The sequence below is a fragment of the Lingula anatina genome, chromosome 2 (assembly GCF_051362555.1).
Source record: "Lingula anatina isolate TDL-2025a chromosome 2, LinAna3.0, whole genome shotgun sequence".
Classification (NCBI taxonomy): Eukaryota; Metazoa; Brachiopoda; class Lingulata; order Lingulida; family Lingulidae; genus Lingula; species Lingula anatina.
Window position 1 is genome coordinate 35,443,754 of NC_141768.1, and position 18,612 is coordinate 35,462,365.

Genomic DNA, 18,612 nt, shown 5'->3' on the forward strand with positions numbered 1-18,612 from the left:
GGCTCTGGCGAATCAATACTACTCAACTTTTCTGGGCTTAAGCTTGTGACTTTTTTTCACGGAGCTGTGCGAATTGTGAATTTTTACATTACCACGAGCGTAAATACTTCTTTCTACTTGGTGTTTGAAATTATATCTGGACAAGTAATTCGATTTCTTTTTTTCACATTGAAGAATCAGTAGTGTTTCATCAAATCGACGAGAAAATTGTCCCCGTATCTCAACCAAAGCATTTAACATCGGCTCAATTTCTCTCATTTTCACACACCCTTTTCATTATTTCCTTGAAATAGCATAGTCGCAGTCAATAAGTCCATTTAAAAGCAATCACCGCCGCTATAACCATAACAACAACTCCGATTGGAAACTATCAGAGTGGTTAATTTCCAGTTGTATGATAAAGACCTCCTCAATATCTGAATCGATAAGGCACACCATGATTTCCTTTTAAAGCATTTATTTCGCAAATATTATGAAAGTGATATTTGAAAACGGGAATAGATATGCAATCCCGAAAGGGAGTTGCACGGCTCACAAGGACTGCCAAAAATGGTCTGAATGGTGTAATAACGAATTTGTCTGCAAGACGAACGGGCTATCTGATCACGTATATAGTAAGGGCTGACATGTAATACTCATAATCTAATCTTTGAGACCATGGCTACAGAGCTAATTATAACAGGTTTTACTCTGTTGTGTCTTCAAGCAGGGGCGGATCCAGGATTATTTGAAGGGGGGGGGGGTCCGCAGATTCGCAGTCAACCCTCCCCACCCACCGTGGCGTGGGGTTCGGGGCCCGCTTAAGGTATTTTGTAATTTTAGAGGGCGAAAGGTGCCATTTATTATTATTCAGCTAGTCAAAAATTTAATTTCAAGAGGGACCATTGATGTGATTTTTTTTCAGAAATCGAAGGGGGGGGGGGGGGGCAGGACCCCCCTGACACCCCCCCTCCCCCCTAAATCCGCAACTGTCAAGGCAGATGGAATTTGTTTCACAGGAAACCATTGAATACATTTTCATACTGAGACAAAATATCAATTGACTTGTAGTTTTTTCCTGACACGATGAAGACCCTAGCATAATAACTTTTACGAAATATATGTGCATTCCTTTTCTTGTTGCTATAGGAACAATTGCTATGCGAAAGAATAAACGAATATACCCTACTAGCAGCACCTGCATCAGTAAATACAAAAATCAAATGCAAATATGTCACCTTCATCTGACATTATATGGCCTTAATGCCCTTTAGGGTCCTACATAAATCTGTTTCCTACCAATCTTTTAAAAATTCCATTTTCTTAACTATGAATTATCAGCTGCAGGTGTTTTTGGTCGAATGAAGCTTGGCTCACATACCAGAATCGGCGAAATTTTACAGCTTTAATGGTCTAAATGTTTTACTGGAAGGTGCAGTGTATCACCAGAAGATAATTCTAAGGCTGCATTCAGCGATACTTTTAACATAAACCGTTCTAGGACTAACCTCATAAGCTGTGAAATGCACCAAATTGCTAACTTCAGTAGTCTTTAAAACTGTCTCAAGAGCGTTGAACAAGGATTATGTCAACACTACATGTGATTAACAAACTAACTGTTCATCTACATAGTATATAAAGACCACTATGTATGGCCGGGGACAACTTAGAAAGTCCCAATTGTATAAATAATTCAGAATATTAGAGACGATTTTTAAGGGGATGCGGTGGAAAATAGAGGGTGAATTAGAGGCATGGAAGACTGCTGTATCTATACCGTCTCTCACTGAGCGAATTTACGATCCGAAAAGCAGTCTTTGCGTTTTTGTATTGATTTATAGATAACATATTTTATATGGCAAATGATAAAACATTTTGGACGATTTTTTGACGTAAATTCCATTCAATGTCAACGAGTAACCAAAAACTTACAGAACTGTGGCAGATTGTGTGTGTGTGTGTGTGTGTGTGTGTGTGTGTGTGTGTGTGTGAGAGAGAGAGAGAGAGAGAGAGAGAGAGAGAGAGAGAGAGAGAGAGAGAGAGAGAGAGAGATTTAAATGTTTCCTATCTAGGATTTTCATTCCAAATATAAAAATTCTTCGAAGTTTTTTCCCTACTTACAATTAGGATTTCGACGTTTTTGATCATTTCTAATTATATAATTGACACCAGGCACATTTATTTAACAGATTTTATCGTTCTTTAGGCAAAAATTGGGAAACATTAGTAGCTTAGAAAATGACTTTGGGGCGTTTTCAAACGTGGATAGCATACTTTTAATCATGTATATTGGTAGTCCGGCCAGTCATAGGCTTCTCTGACGCAATGGCTTGTGTTTCAGTTCAAGAGAGCTTGTGATGAATGTGATGAATATGTGAATAGTGGACAATATTTCTCTTGTCTTCAGCTTGTATTTTTTAAGCACCGACTTGAAGACACTGTAAGCATCGGCAAACTCAGTATTCATTACAATATCAATCTAAAAACCTGTTAAGTCCTTGTCTGATTGGTAGCATTCTTGTTTTTTTTTTTTTTTTTGTAGAATTCACCAAATTTATTTCTGACATATCCATAAAAGTCAGACAAAAGCTCTCCAAGTCCTGCTGCACTCATGTCTTCTATTTCCCCAGTGTCTCACCCTAGCCACAAATTGAAATGTGTGCACTGTTTGTTTAGAAATTATATATGTAGATACTTCAGGTGTACACATTACGTTAATATCATTAATCAACACTATTCAATGTCTATCACTAATCCGCTTCATTTATTTATATTAGAGGGACCTTCAATAAATGCGGCCGTTATCGGCCAAATTTAGAACATCATGCTTGGGTTTGTTCTTTTCTTTTAATAGACACGTCTCATAATTTAAATCGGTTTAGATCAAGGAGACATAAAGGGTCTGTATATATATATATCATACGAGTGGTAGCGACTCGCAATTGGTCTTGTTGATTCGCAATATTTTGCAAGTAATTCAGCTAAGATATAATATGTCAACTCAATTCTGTAATTCGACGAACCAAAATTAATGTCGATTGTTCGGAGGCTGCGTGTTTTCCAGGAATTGTGTTAGCAGTGATTTGCACAATCGTGTTTTGTTCAATCAAGGTCGTCGCGGCTAGAAAAATCGCAGGCAATCGACACTTCAGCATGGGTCTTAAGCTGTATCGAGTAAGATCATTTACAAAATACTTTCTTTTTTCTAGATTAACATTATAAAAAAACCCCCAAAATTATACTTTGGGGAAAAGGATTATACCAATCAAGAGGGGTAAATAAGGAACACTGGGTAAAAGAGACTTACTTATTAAATAAAAAAGATATAAAAGTTTAGTAATAAGTATTACGTTGACACAAACATAATAAGAGATATTACTTGGTCATATTTTAGAATTCATTTAAAAGTAAAATTAATAAGTCAGGCTCATTTATGCTAATGCTGGATGAGAATCAGTAGAATAGAAAACGGGCTGCGTACATATACAAGCTATAACCATAAATTTCCATTTATGAAAAAAGAAATTGTTGATTATTTTTAAAAAGTCATTTAAGAATAGTTACTATATTGGGATGTGTTATGGCTCCACACTAGGAACAGGTGTTAATTTTTAGTTAACGCAAATCTCCATTTGGCAAAATTTTAGATGTTGTTTTGAAAAGATTACCGATCACAAGTAGTACTTTTTCTCTACAAGCTTCTCAACCTCATTGAATAAATCCTGAACCCCTTTTAAAAAGACATCAGAATGACATGACATGACTATATTTACCTAAAGACATCCATCTCAAAAATAAATAAAAAAAAAATAAATAAATATTGAAATTATAAGAAACTATATCCATATTTTAATCTTCATAGGATTCCTATAGAAAGTATGAATTATAGGGGTACTTGGAGTCCTGAAAATACCGTAAATTTCCATATACTTTTCTAAAAATGTCATTAGCCTCTTCCATCTCCTCTTCCGAAAAATAGGCAGGACCGGTTCATCACATCAAATTATATTCAGATTCATCATGGATAGGATTCATCAGGCCTGTAGCCAGGGGGGGTTCGGGGGGTTCGAAAGAACCGCCCCTTTTGCTGGGAAAAGGTCCACTCTGGGTAAAATTTGTTCTAGGTACATGAAGGTTTTATGGGAAAATGTCCACTTTTTCAGAAAAAGAACCCCCCTTTTGAAATTGCTGGCTACGGGCCTGATTCATTGTAATTACCATGCTTCCAAACTCATTGTTATAATTGCCAGCATTGCTATAATAATAATAAGGATGCAAGAGTTATGAAACATTATTTTCAAAACATGTCGCAAGTGTAAATCATTTCTGTGAAAATGTTGTCTTACACAATGCCCGTTTTTTTTTTCTTTTAAAACCATGAATGAAGTAAACAAGTTATTTTTATCAATTCAAAAGTGAGCCTAGTCACTCAAACTGAGTAATATGTCAGTGGGAATTAAAACCTTCCACAACGAAGCATCTTACGTACTTTGCTCAAGATCAAAACTATGAAAACATGTATGAGATAGGCATTGTTTATTACCTACTGGACCATTATGAAATGCCAAACTTGGGAGCAAACATGATGAAAGATATTACTTGGTCATATTTTAAATTTCATTTTGAGGTCACATTAATATATCAGGCTCATTAATACTTATCCTGGATTAAATTTACCCTCTACCAGGGCGAGTGATAGATATTTTTACAGATATTCACAGATATGTCTCTATCTAGATAGATAGTCATTTACAGCTGAACTCTGGGTTTAGCTGAAAATGACCATCTATCTAGCTAGAGACATATCTGTGAATATCTGTAAAAAATCTATCACTCACCCTGGTAGAGGGTAGATTAGATTCAGTAAAATAGAAAACGGGTTGCGTACATATACAAGCTATAACCTCAAAATTCCATTTATGATAAAAGTCATTTAAGAACAGTTACTATATTGAGATGTGTTATGGCCACACACTGAGAACAGGTGTTAATGTGTAGTTAACGTAGATCCGCATCTGGCAAAGTTTCAAATGTTGTCGAAAGGATTACCGATCACAAGTAGTATTATTTCTCTACAAGCTTCTTAACCTCATTGTATAGTACTAGTATTGTTACTAAAAGACCCATTTATATTTTACCACTAAGTGTATAAATTCTAAACATCCCTTAAAAGGGGGTCTGAATGACATGACTATATTTACTTAAAGACATCCATCTAAAATAAATAAATAAATAAATAAATAAATAAATAAATAAATAAATAAATAAATGAATAATTGAAAATATATAGGAATTATAGGAGACTAACTCGACATTTAAATCTTCATAGGATTCCTATAAATAAGTGTGAATTATAGGCCAGCCAAAGGGGCACTTGGAGGCCTGAAAATATTGAAAATTTACAAATACTTTCCTAAAAATGTCATTAGCCTCTTCCTTCTCCACTCCCGAAAAATAGGCAGGACCTGTTAATCATATCAAATTTTATTCAGATTTATCATTAAAGATGCATTCAAAGTCAAATTTTTGGCCACAATGCCCTATCAAATGCTATCATATAGTTTCAAAACTATAACCTAAAGAAATACATTTCATACAGTTTTCGAAAAATGAACAGATATTTTTGCTTTCTTTCTGTGCTATATATAATCTTCGGTCGTTTTTGACAACTTATTTGGATCAGTATCCGCGAATACTACTTGCAGTATTTTCTGATCAGTTTTTCATTCGAAACTCAAACAAGATCCTGAAAATAAACTCTCTTTCTAAGCACTGCACAAGTGCTTATTAGATCACTACATCCGTTCTCGCACTTTTTCTTTCTGGTTGAAAATGCTTGTAAGTTACAAGTACTGGCACATGTGGCTCTGAAAGTTAACTGCCCAATTTTCACGAAAATTCATTCTGTCTTCCCAAAACTTCAAGTCTGTAATAAAAGCAAACAGCTTAAGACTAAATATGTTTCCTACCATTAAATGGCTCATTATGATTATCCATCAAGTTTCATAGCCGTTTTTCTTTTCAATCTGCGTAGAATTTCTGGGAAGCAGTTGCCGGTGACATCCTGTTCACGGAAGAAACTATATCACACCACATGATCGTAAAGGTATTATTAGATAATCAACAGAGAATTAAGCGGTATTGTCTTAACAACAAGTTAAACTATTAAAGGTTGTGTCACAACCCTGCGCTAAATTCAAGTTAAGGGCTCGAAATCAAGACATATCAGTGAAAATCTAGTGAAAAATCAATCTGTGACCCTGGTAGACAGCACAGTGTACATTTGCTATATCAACAGTTACTGGCTGCAATGTTGCATGACGTTTATTTACACTGTTATTAACGATTTCTGATATGTACATTGCATGTGAGAGGGAGTCCGCCATCATTGCACTGGCCAGATTAATCCAAAAAGCCTCTGATGAAAGACTGGCTTCTCTCATCTTTCATTCTTAATTACATGTACATAGTTATTGTGTTGTAGTTTCGTGCAAACTATTGTGAAATTATTCTAAATTATGTAGTTATATCTATATGTACATTTTCGTAGAAAATTAATGAATAAAAAAGAATAAATAAATAAAAAGAGACATGCATCAACCCCGACCTCGAGTTTCACGGGCATACAAAGAAGGTATGCCCGATCGTCAGGAGGTGTCTTGTTTTTGTTATTAATTTATTAATTTTAATTGTGCATAAATGCTCCGGACAGATGAGCACTCTGTACCAAACTCACGCTTGTTATATATATATATATATATATATATTCAGTTCTTAAACAAGAAGTGCTAACACATACTATATGAAGGCTAATGTCTTCCTGTTAGAAGCCAAGAGTCCTAAGAAGCATATAATAGTACCACTAGCCCGACTACATGTACTTAGCACCACTACCATAATCAGCGCAAACCTAAGAATTTACATGACGAAAAATTAAAAGGATGAGTGCCAATAAGAGGGTAAAAGTGCCCACCTCTGTATATGAAAAATAAATTGTGAATGAATGGAAAAAAAACTGATGCCAAATTAAAGTTGGGATCTTACACTTTTATGATCCACTTAAAAATTTTTTTTTTGCATTTGAAATATAAAAAATTAAGGTCAAAGTGACCTTGTCAAATATTCATGAAAATGTGTGTTTTAGGGGGGTTCTGAAGTACAATGCTACATATGTATAGTAATAGTAAGCTAATCATTGTTTGACAACTGTGAAATTTTGTTATCTGGTACAGAAGATGCCCGTGTAAAAAAGAAAGACAATAAGTGGCCAATCATTGTTTGTGATAAATATTTTGTTTGCTTTATTCGTACCTGTAGTGCTGATTGAAGGAAGAATCTCACAGTGACTTGAGGATAAAAGATGTTCGTTTTTTATATGAGTCCCTGCCTCAGACAAGCTCATTATTCACGGTTGAAAAGTCATGAATATAAGGTGAGATATATATGAAAATCAGCTTGTCTGAGGGTTGGGCTTGATATGTACTCAAACTAAACAGGGACATTTTCAGTCCATATGCTAGCAGTCGGCCATGTTTATTCCTGCCATGAGGTAGCTGCTACATGCTTACATAGGATGGCTAGGCAGATAAAGTAGAGTTTTTGTAGAGTTTTTTTATTTTCTTTTTTTGTAGTTTTTTTCTTTTTTATCACCAAAATGCTATGAATGGCTTTATTTGACAAGAGGATCAATGAAAACCTATTGACCTGTCCAAACAAGAGACCAACAGCCTATAATAATTACCAGAAGTTTACCAGATAAAGCAAGCTAGCCAATATATTGATGAGCATCTGCTAGATGGCCAGTTTGAAATCAGTGTATGCAAGTATGCACCTGATAATTAATCAGAGCCAAAATAGTTAATTCAGGCACACATCTAGCCACCAGTAGGGGCCTACACATTATGGATTCAGACCTCCCGTAGCAAAACTAGACCTATCAATGGCTGGTACTGCCAGTGTAAAGCAGGTTCCGAGACAGTTAGAAGTTGTGCACATCCTGTGGTATATGGGGTTTGCCATGAGGCAGGGATACAATCGAAAATTATGTTGTGGAGAAGGCTGTTTGGATGCCTCACATTTACCAACATCAAGTAGTGAGACAGAAAGTGTTTCGGACAGCACATCTGATTAATTATCTATTGTTTCTTATACATTTTTTATTCTCATATTTGTATATTTTGTATAAATGACTCTGGTGTAGCATTCTATACAGGTGATTTTACGTGATTTATTTCTTTGTCATACAGATTATTGGCCATAACTGTTATCATGTGTACTATATTTTCATTCAGTTTTTACTTTTATCTTATCATTATTTTGGTACAATTTATACCTTGTTTATTTTATGGTTAATGGAAACATTCTAAATCGCTGTTTAGAATGCTTTTACACATGATTTTTTTGTTGTTACTGTAACAGCCTTTTGCTTTTAGCATTTTTTACTATTCCTTAGAGCCTTGTACAAAATGTGTTTTGGTTAACTATACAATTCTTTAGACCAAAAAATGCTGGCCTGTGAGAAAAGTTATATAAAATTAATAAATACGCTGAAACAAGTTTTCCTAGTTACAAGATTTTTATACAGTAAAGTGAAATCAGTGATGGCTTCTGTGAGAAAATATCATAATACACCACCCCCTCTCTTCTCTAGGATTAAAAAAAATAATAACAAATACTTTCCTATTTACTTGTGCCACACCACAAGTATTTAACATATAACTCTTTTTTACAGCACAAGGCAAGTTTCATTAGAAAAAATCATTAATGTAATATTTATGCTGAAACAAGTTGCTCTGATTCATTAGACTGCATACAACAGGTAAATCTGGCTACCCCCCCCCCCCCCCCCCCCACACACACACATATAACTCATTAAAAATACTAAGTTACGATGCCTCAAACCAAATAATATTTTTTCACGCAACAAATATATGCATAAACTTTATAACAGAAAATTATTTTTAAAATTTGACGATGGACACTTTACCAATGGTTATCTGCACTCATCCTTTTCAGAAAGACTAAATAACTTCTAGCGATTCAGTGCAGAAGTCGAAGTCTAACCTGTCCCTTAGCAAAATATCAGGCCTGTTGCAAATTTGCAACGAATTTGTCGCAATATTGCTTGCTGCAAACTGCAATCCCTTCTTGCAAATTTGCAGCAAACATGCTGCAATGTGTGAATTAGCAGCAATAATTCTTTTCTTGCAAATTCCTCCAAACTCGTTGCCGCAAGCTTTAAGAAATCATTTCCAGTAGTCTTTGTATTGTGTTTTGTGTCATATTTGTCTCACAGAGTGGTGACAATGTTTAAGTGACCAGCCTTATTGAAGTGAATGTGAGCCAATCGCTTGCTTTACTGTATGTGGGCCTACGACGTTTTTATCATTGCAAAAAGTTTTGATGCTGTCTCGCCTATTCAGTAAGCAATGCTTTCTTCCCATTTAATTAAGGGCACGCTGTGATTGGTTGTTGCTTTAGATTGTAGCAACAGTAACAATAACTGTAAAATAAATGACAGTAATTTGAAAGTGGGTAAAGTATATTAAGGGGCTGATTACTCGAATTGCGCATTGCAGAGAAACATCTCAGAAGCGTTTTTTGGCGATGCAGAGATTCTAAACGGGGAGATAGTCCAGGGCACACTTCATCACACTTATGCTAAATGCTCATGCATAACCTGTAAAAAGGAATAATCCTCTTGTTGACAAATACTGAAGGTAAGTTGATTTCTGATTCTCTTGAGACGTGTTCAATTGTTGCAAACATTCGTACAAAGAAAGAACCCAAGATTTAGACCCCTGTCATAATTCACTTTTGTCCATAAGGTCTGACCGGTAAATATGTTTACAAATGAGCACGCTATTCCATTTTTGCGAGTGTAAAATATTAGGACTGTTATGAACTCCAAAGGTACCAAAGTAATTACTTTTGGGTCAGTTTACTTCATATTCCTCGCCGATATGCCATGGTTTGAACATTTAGACTGGGTTTCCATACTTAGATCGATCCAACTCGATCGACCTAACTCCCTGGGGGTTCACGCTAAATCGCTATCAGCTCAAGAGGCTTAAATGTCTGTCACGCCTACCGAATCAGCTAGGGTAAAGATAATTATCCCCTAACAGTTTTACTAGGCGTGACAGACGTTTAAGTCGGTTAGTTTGATAGCAATTTAGTGAGACTCCCCAGGGAGATAGATCGATCCAAATATCTGTGGGAATGGTCCCATAGACTGGAACCTTTTTTTCCTATTTATGTGGTGAGCCAATAGGAGCAGTCTCCTGTGACCTTTACATTTACTATCGAAGAAAAGCTTGAAGATCGCGAGGGAGTACTGCTAAGCAGCCAATCCAGTCCGCTTAAAAACCTCAAAAAACCCTTAATGCCAGCAATATTGGTTAGAAGATATAAATTGTTACGAAAGGTTTAAGAGTTATGCTTTTCATTGTCGACTTACGAAAATTTGGCACATTTAGTGTGGTTAACGGCCTTCAATATTTATTAAATTATTTTAGCAAAATCTATTAACAGAAATTACATTCGTGAAAAAAAAGAATTAAATGGTTTGAACTAATATTGAGGGATACCTTATAGACTACTTCATTGACCCTAAACCATACCGACCATATAACTATGACTGAGTGTTCAGGATTTTCACAGAGCCATGGAAAGAGTGTCCGAGATTGTAGCTTTTATACTATGGTTACTGTGCTGAGACGTTATTTTGTGTGCTTTTGCTCCATTTTCTGGTGGACATTCTGCTTAATGGTGTTCTTTAGTCGCATTGCTTCTAGTTTGCAGCTATTTAATTTGTCCGAACCATAGGCACGTTACAATAATCATTTACCTAAACTAGTTCAGTTCCTTCAAAGGTGACATATATGATAAGCAAAACATGCTTGCAACTTTTCACAACATTTTCGTTTTAACTTTTTGTACATAAAGGACCGTGTTTATTGTTTCTACTTGTGAAAAATAGTTTTGAAAATATGAACGTCTGTGATACAGGCTACGTAAAACACAGAGGTTAATGACTACACATGACTGTCTAGAAATCCCTTGCCATGTAATTTAAGCCAATGAATGAATATTTACAGACGTGTCAAAACAGTTGCTTCAATGTCTGCTGGAAACAAAGTGTTTCAATGTCTATTTCAAAGCACTAGCGACCAATATACAAGACAATTGCTAAAAAAATGTTAGATCTATTGCATTGAATTCAGTATTTTATAATTTTGTATATTATCTCATTTAAGGCCTGGGCAATGGCTCGCATGAGAGTTAAGTCCCATGGGAGTACTTCATATCATACCAATAGCAGGAGGATATGGCAGATTCTCAATCCATGCAACCTCCTCCCCCAAATATTCCCTGTTCCCCATTTCATGGCTGCATTATATATTTCGAAAGTCAATGCTATATTTAGGAATTTAATTTTTTGTCTTCAAACATAATGTTTATGAATCACAGAAAAGGCTATTTTGAAACTCTATTTCGCCCCTTGTACGAAAAAGCGTGTGTGTGCATTCGTGCGTGTGTCGTTTGTGTGTTGTAACTGTGTGCCAATTGCCATTAATTTATGAAAAAATCATTTCTGCAAAACTTCTCAAGATTTTAATAATTACTTTATAACATTACACTATTACAATGGCAGATCTAGAGCATTAGAAAAGAGGTTAACATTGTACGAGATAAAGGATTTTCTCCACACAGCTGTATATCCATTTCCCCCACTGAAGGATATTACAATATTATTGTTTCTGTGATCTTCTGTCAAATGCAAGCGTCGTTTTAGTAAGTCAATTGGGCAAATAACAGATTGTTTTATTTTAGGACACAAGTATTATTGGATAAGTCACCATGGCAAGTGACGCTGACCAGGCGATTCCAACAGTTGCTAGCACCGAGTTATACGCATCCATCTCGTTGCTTGCCGTCGTTGCCATCTTGGGAACTTTGGGGAACATCCTCGTATGCATCATTTATTTGAAAAAGCCGAAAAGACAGAGAGGTCGACAGCACACGAGACCAATTACCACCGTCTTTATTTTGACACTTGCATACATTGACCTCTTCGTGTGCACGGTGATTGTTCCAAGTACCATTGTCATAGAATGGCTCGAGTTCAAAATTGACTCCGATATTACTTGTAAAGTGTATCACATGTTGCTGGCTTCTACTGTGCCTGCCAGTGCTCTTGTAATGGGAGCTATTGCCGTTGACAGATGTTTGCTAATTTACTTCCCTGGGAAGTACCAACCGACCACAAAAGTGATGAAGATGACATGCTTTGGTTTGGTTTGTTTGGCATTAACGCTCGGTATAATCGCATCGCTCTGCTACGGGGTTACTGAGAGAAGCAACGAAACAGAAAGACAAGCACCATCACCTCTTACACTAGAATCCGAGGAATTTGCCGTTGTACCTGGAAACAACGATTTTGTTTCGGTCTCTACTACACGTAATACAACTTTGCCATCGTTTACAAGGAACACCCCAAATTACCCAGGCCCCGAAAATGAGCAAAACGTTACACTAAATGTATCCATTGGAGGACAATGTTCTCGGGTCAACACTATCTTAAGCTTTGACTTTCAAAGAGTGTATAGGGCAGTCCACGGTAGTGTGTTCATCATTTCCTTTGTCGTAATCAGCGTGGCGTATGCAGCGTTTTTCATCAGAAAGCACAGCTATAACAGAAAACGCGCGGAGCGTGTTGGCGGTCGTCGGGTCCGTGCTTTGTATGCGACAATGCACCGAAGAAAAGATCGCGCTGTTCACCGTGTTGGGTCTGTTTCAATCGACCAATATCTACCGAGGGAGCACACTGAAAGTACATCCGATGGTAGGTCAGATATTTCTAATCAGGTGGAAACAAGTGACTCAACTGAGACCGAAAATTCGGTTCACAGTCACGAAGGAGACACAAGTATCAGCAGTGACACCAGCGTTGTCTGGTACAGACGGGAAGATTTCAAGGAAAGCATGGCATGCAACACGGATACAAACAGCCATCGGCAATTCAAAGAAACAGACCAGGGCCAAGAGGGTTTGCAGCAAAATTGTACTTATGGTGCAAACGAGTCGGCTGACCAGTCCCTTGTGAAAATGACTACTAGATCTACTAACAAGAGGCTTCATTCTCCATCGTTAATAGAGAGCCAACAAAGTGATACCGTTTTTGTTGCAACACATGACATGGGGAACGTCGACAGAGAAGACTCGGTGCAAGCAAAGGAACTCATTCAGAAGATCCTCGTGAAGTATGACATGAGGAGTGCTTCTATGCTATCTGTTGTCATCCTTGTATTTATACTGACTTACATTCCAGCGACGCTGATGACGTACCAGATTGTTCCATTCAATCTCGTTATTTTCTATCTTTATTTCGTCAATAACATGATCAATCCACTAATTTATTCCATATTCAGTAAGCAAACAAGGAAAGCGTTGAAGAAATTATTTTCCTAAATACTGAATATGACATTAAAATTTGATATATTATATGGCTCATTTTTTAGTTCAAAGTTAGCCTTGTCAGCTGTGATGACATATGGTCCCACATACATAGTTTAGAAAGGTTCGCTTGCAACTTAGCAGTTTAAAGTACATTCCATGTAATATTAGAATTAACTTTGTAAGCATTATATTTGTAAATATTGTAATTTTGATAACAGATTAAACTGCTTAGTTTGGTCCGTTTTACTTTAGTGTAAAAACGACGTGTAACTTTGTATGATTGTCATATCAGTATTTAAATCCCGTTTCAGTCTACTTCGGTCTGCACCGTAGCTTTGTACATAACGTTCTTCACGAATGTTACTATTTTCTTTGACTTCCTTTTTGTTGTTGTTGATGACGTCTTGTTCTTTGCTCAAATGATATGAGGCATATCGCCCATACAACTGTAACTAACTTTAATAAATTTTTTGTTGTAAAGTTACGCAAACTAGTTCCTTGGGGGTAACTGCGGTCATTTTATTAATCGTGACAATGGTCCTCTGACGGTGTTTTTGCTAGGTAGGTCGAACCACAAGATTTTGCGCATTCGGTTGCTTCTTTTTTTATGTATTGACATTCTACATAAAGTCAACACCTGTGCACTTTCATATTCATCAGTTTTGTAAGTTTGAAGACAAAAGGTCAAACGGTGGTCCACCTATCGCATTATCTCTAGAGTACACGGCAACGACAGGTGATGGGACGTAAAACACTTTTAGAGCACAAAATCTTTTTGTTGCCTTTACCGACACCCCTCGGGCTTTTGCACACAGGTTGGCCAAGCGTTAATAGCCAATTCGCCGCTTTAAAAATGGGAGATAGTGATCGGCTTCGGACATTTCTCCGTAACCAAGTAGGATATTATCATGAAAACTGGCGCCTTTGGACGACTACGATGTGAACTACAACCTGGGATACGAACCCCTTATTACCATGTTCCATTAAAGGCCACATTACGGCTCTTTGCTTTAAAAAAAATCAAGCAAATCTTTGGGAACGACTTGTAGTACGTATCGTTGGCTGTTCAAGCTTAAAATCGAAATTGCAGTTCAAAAACGCTGCTGTTGCGTCATCAGCTCGTGTTGATAAACTCACCCCAATGTACTTTTGATGAAACAATTTCTCATAACAGGACGTTTATTTCCCCGTTATCTAAGTGAATAAGTAGAAAATTCTTACGTATCAACCCCTCGATTCCGTGATTGTTCCATCCAGTAAAGAACACGGAAGCACGTTGTTAAAAGAACAGATGCACCCGTCACGGCCGTTTCACTAACCGCAAAGGTCAACGGTTAATATCCACGGGGACAGGAAGTGTCAGTTTCAAAATACAATTTTGTGTTATATTAGGTGGAAAATTCACAAAGAGAGACAGAAGTTCCGAAAAAATGGCCTGAACGTGAACACGGCGATTGGTGCCAGATGTGTCCAGACACAAGAATCATCCTGTCATAAGATGTTGATGGAATTTTAGGGAACTACGATACTACTGTTCCACCATTTATAGTTACGTGAAAGGGTTAAAACATTGCTTAGTTCAAACCTAAAGCAGCAAACTTATCAGTTACTCCAAGTAGGTCATAAAACAGACAAGTAATCCACTTGATGAATTTATTTTGTATACAAACTTCACCACTTTTTGTTAACTTAGTGATTTTAGTTAATGTCCTTTCGATTCTCACTTTTCTAATAGTTGATGTTGCATTTTTTTCTGTCTCTAGAAAAAGAATCCCAATATTTTCCCTCCTAAGTGTTTTCTCCTGGCTTCTTCCTGGTCCATGATGCCTCCTGAAGTGGTTAATACCAAATACCTGTAAAATAATAAAACAAAAAATTAATGTTTGTCATAAAACTTAAAGGGAAAATAAGGCTTCGTTCACATGCAATGTCTATTTTCTATTTTCGCGCTGCCAGTAATTACGCGGCGGATATTCAGTGCACAGACCGTGATCATAAGATAGCGCGAATAGAAAATAGAATTTAGAAAATAGACATTGCATGTGAACGAAGCCTAACTCTCCGTATGAGATCTATATTTCACAGTTTGACTTCCCCTCCCCCCTGAACCCCCTCTGGCTATATAGCTACTGGCCTGTAATAGACAACTCTTGATTTGAAAGTTCAGACTGCTTTTCTAGTTTCTCTACCGCTTTTGTGAAACAGACCCAAAATGTCTGTTGGTGTCAAGAGTCTTAAAATGTGGCCCTCCAGGAACTGTGTTTACACCGATCTTGAAACAGTTTGTAAGGGAAAAATAGTGTACCGTTTGTATGTTTGGATTTTGCCAGGTAAAACAAAAGAAAAAATCCCACTATACCACAGTAAATTCAAACATGTTCCTTCCAACTGCTCTCAATTTCCAGACATGCTAATAGCATTAACACCAAAAAGATCATTAGAGTAAACAGTTTTTATTTTTAGATAAACAGCATTTAATCTCTACTCCATAATTATGTGAAAATGGATTACCACCCTTTAAACAGAACAATTAGTAGATAAAGCGCGTTTCAAAACACCTCATAATGCAAAAACAAGGTGGCAAGTCTTGGTCACTTGGTACTGTGACAATTTGTGATGGCTGGTAGAGAAACATACCAAAGTAGTAGGAAAGGTGTGCTTAACAAAATTGTGCAGATGTCGTGGTAATGCCTCCGAGTGCAGCTGTGGGATGCACTAAATTGGGGACAACAGATCTGGGATCCTTATGTTTACCTTTCCAAAGGGCCCAGGCTTGAGAAAAATATGGGACAGTTAAATTGAGAAAGGAACTTCACACCAACCAAATACCCAAAACCTAGCTCTGATCACTTTGAAAGGGATGCGTACAACCAGGATCCTGAGCTTGGCTATCGAGTATCAAGGCTGGGCATTGCAAATGTGAGGCCTAAACTCAAACATGGTGCTTCACCTTCTGTATCTTGTTTCACCAAGCAAAGTAGTTAATCCAGAGAGGAAGAAAATGGCAACAATAGTGGTGATATAGTATTGAAACAAAGAGATGAGAGCAGAGCTGCTTTTTTGAAGAGGCAAAGTTTAGAGAAATTATTTGTGGACTTATATTTTAACAGGCCATATTCAGAAAAGAAATATACACACCAAAATAAGAAATTATAGTATGCAGCTTAATGGCAGATTCCAGAGATACATTTCAGAGCAAGCAGGGCTAAGTATCTATGTTGCGCATGTGCGTTAGTGTCTCGATTCCATAACCGATTCTATTTCGAGATACGGGGCCATGGAATCGAGACACTTGCTCACGTGCGCAACATAGCGAACCTTTTGAGATACGGAGCCCAGATCAACAGAAGTAGGCCTAAACTGTAAATACATCTAAAGTAAAACTAAAACGCGAAGATAAAGAAGCACTTCCAGCACAATCACAACAGACCTATCATTCGAATGATACAGTATCCGCACGTCTGTATAAAAAGCTTCACCAAGAAATGACACAGGCAATTTTCCAAGCTCGCTGCTCCAGAAATTGAGTGAGAGGGTATTTCGCTTTACTTCATACTAGAATTTAAAATTCAACATAATCAAATCTGCAGAGCTTACCCAAACTGACGGGATGGTAACAGATTACTGGTCCACTTCTCTAAATCTCTGATGGCAACATCAAACCTTGGGCTGATAACACCACACTGAAACAAACGGTTTCAAATGATGAAGCGTTTTTTTTTTTTTTAAACATCAGCTTTAAACTAATTATGTGCCGCTCCCTGCTCATTCAAGTTCATTTTCCATTCTTTTTCGTATAGACCTTTTTGTGCTGATGTTACTTCTTGACAAGGAACAAAGAATACAAAATATCTTAACTTCATACAGAAAAAAAAACACTATTACAGCAAAATACACTTCAAAACCAAACCTGACAACAATAATACGAAGAAATCAGCACTACATGACACTAGTAATATTTATATCAAATGGTTTTGTAGGAAGCAAAATTTTGTTTCTTATCATCATATTAAAAAGTTGAGACTCAAGTAAACAACACCACACCCCCCCAAAAAAATTCAAGCATTGAGAACATGTACATCTACCCCATATCACTTTGTTTCTTTGTTTTATCCCTCTCCTCCCCCCAGTCCAACTTTATTTAACTCCTGTCTTCCTCCATTCTTACTTTGTTTAGTCTCCCTGTGAGATTGACCACAATTTTTCCTGATCGATGATCATCAATGATCTCAAACTCTCCAATGTAACCTGAAAAATTAAAAGAAAATTGATATTTCTAATATCATGGAAGACAAAATCACAACTTTATAAGATTTCCCCCATTTCAGCAAGACTAGAATAACCTTTCAGTGAATATAAACATGTGGATGAAGTTGTTACAGGCTCATTATTCAGGCTTTTAACTTATCGGAAATCATCAAATGTCTCAACTACTCGTGCAGTTGTGGGTTCCACAAGCATAAGCTACAGAGGCATATAAAATGAAAGAACAATAACTATTTCCACTTTTTCCCACGACTTACCATGCTTCATCATTACTGTCAAGAATCGGACTATTACTTTGGAGCAGGGCCTGATGAGCACCTGACGCTTGCCACGTTTTTCAGCATTGCAAATAGTGTTGAGAGCATCTGCTAAAACGTTCATGCGCACCATTGTGGCAGGGGTGGCTTCTGAAAGAATATATATATAAATAAATAAATTAATTAAAATAAACACAATGAACAGAATCATAACTGCGACTAACAGTAGGCAAGACACCAGAACTTTTCTTTCTTTCTTTCATTACAGGCAGACAACCAAGTCGGTACAAAATGTGGAGCTAGCCCAAACACGAACAATCCATTTAAATACATAGTGGTTCTAAAAATATAATATATACGAATGATTCACGTGGCTTAAAGTGAACAAGAGCATATATTTGTATAGAATCCTGCATTAAAAGCGATAAAGGGTCATTATAAAAGGCGATGATCGTGGATTATTTTCCAGTCACCCAACTGAGAAACCTACATGCCAATATGGCTGCAAAAAAGGCCGAAAAGTGGTTCGGCAAGGTGAAGGTCAATAAGGTGCGTGAGGTAATGCGAGATTTCCAATAAAGCGCTTTTTATCTCGTAACATAAGTTGTGTTTATGATCTTGTTATATCCAGAGCATCTGACTTATAGTC

General features: G+C 36.8%; 1 protein-coding gene across 1 annotated transcript; it reads right to left on the bottom strand.

Annotated features, from left to right (window-relative positions):
- Positions 1–15,079: 15,079 nt before the first annotated feature.
- On the bottom strand, positions 15,080–18,566 carry LOC106150708 (small ribosomal subunit protein uS8A). The gene is made up of 5 exons (XM_013523670.2): positions 18,454–18,566; positions 17,964–18,113; positions 17,609–17,688; positions 17,038–17,123; positions 15,080–15,293 (listed from the first exon to the last, which is right to left on the bottom strand). The coding sequence occupies exons 2-5, from the start codon at positions 18,094–18,096 to the stop codon at positions 15,200–15,202; spliced, it is 393 nt and encodes a 130-aa protein (XP_013379124.1). The 5' UTR covers positions 18,097–18,113; positions 18,454–18,566; the 3' UTR covers positions 15,080–15,199.
- Between the last annotated feature and the right edge of the window lie 46 nt (positions 18,567–18,612).

Coding starts and splice junctions, on each gene's coding strand:
- LOC106150708 (XM_013523670.2), bottom strand. CDS start 18,096: ATGGTGCGCATGAACGTTTTAGCAGATGCTCTCAACACTATTTGCAAT. Junction 17,689..17,963: donor GACAGTAATGATGAAGCATG/GTAAGTCGTGGG, acceptor TTAATTTTTCAG/GTTACATTGGAGAGTTTGAG. Junction 17,124..17,608: donor TCACAGGGAGACTAAACAAA/GTAAGAATGGAG, acceptor CGTTTGTTTCAG/TGTGGTGTTATCAGCCCAAG.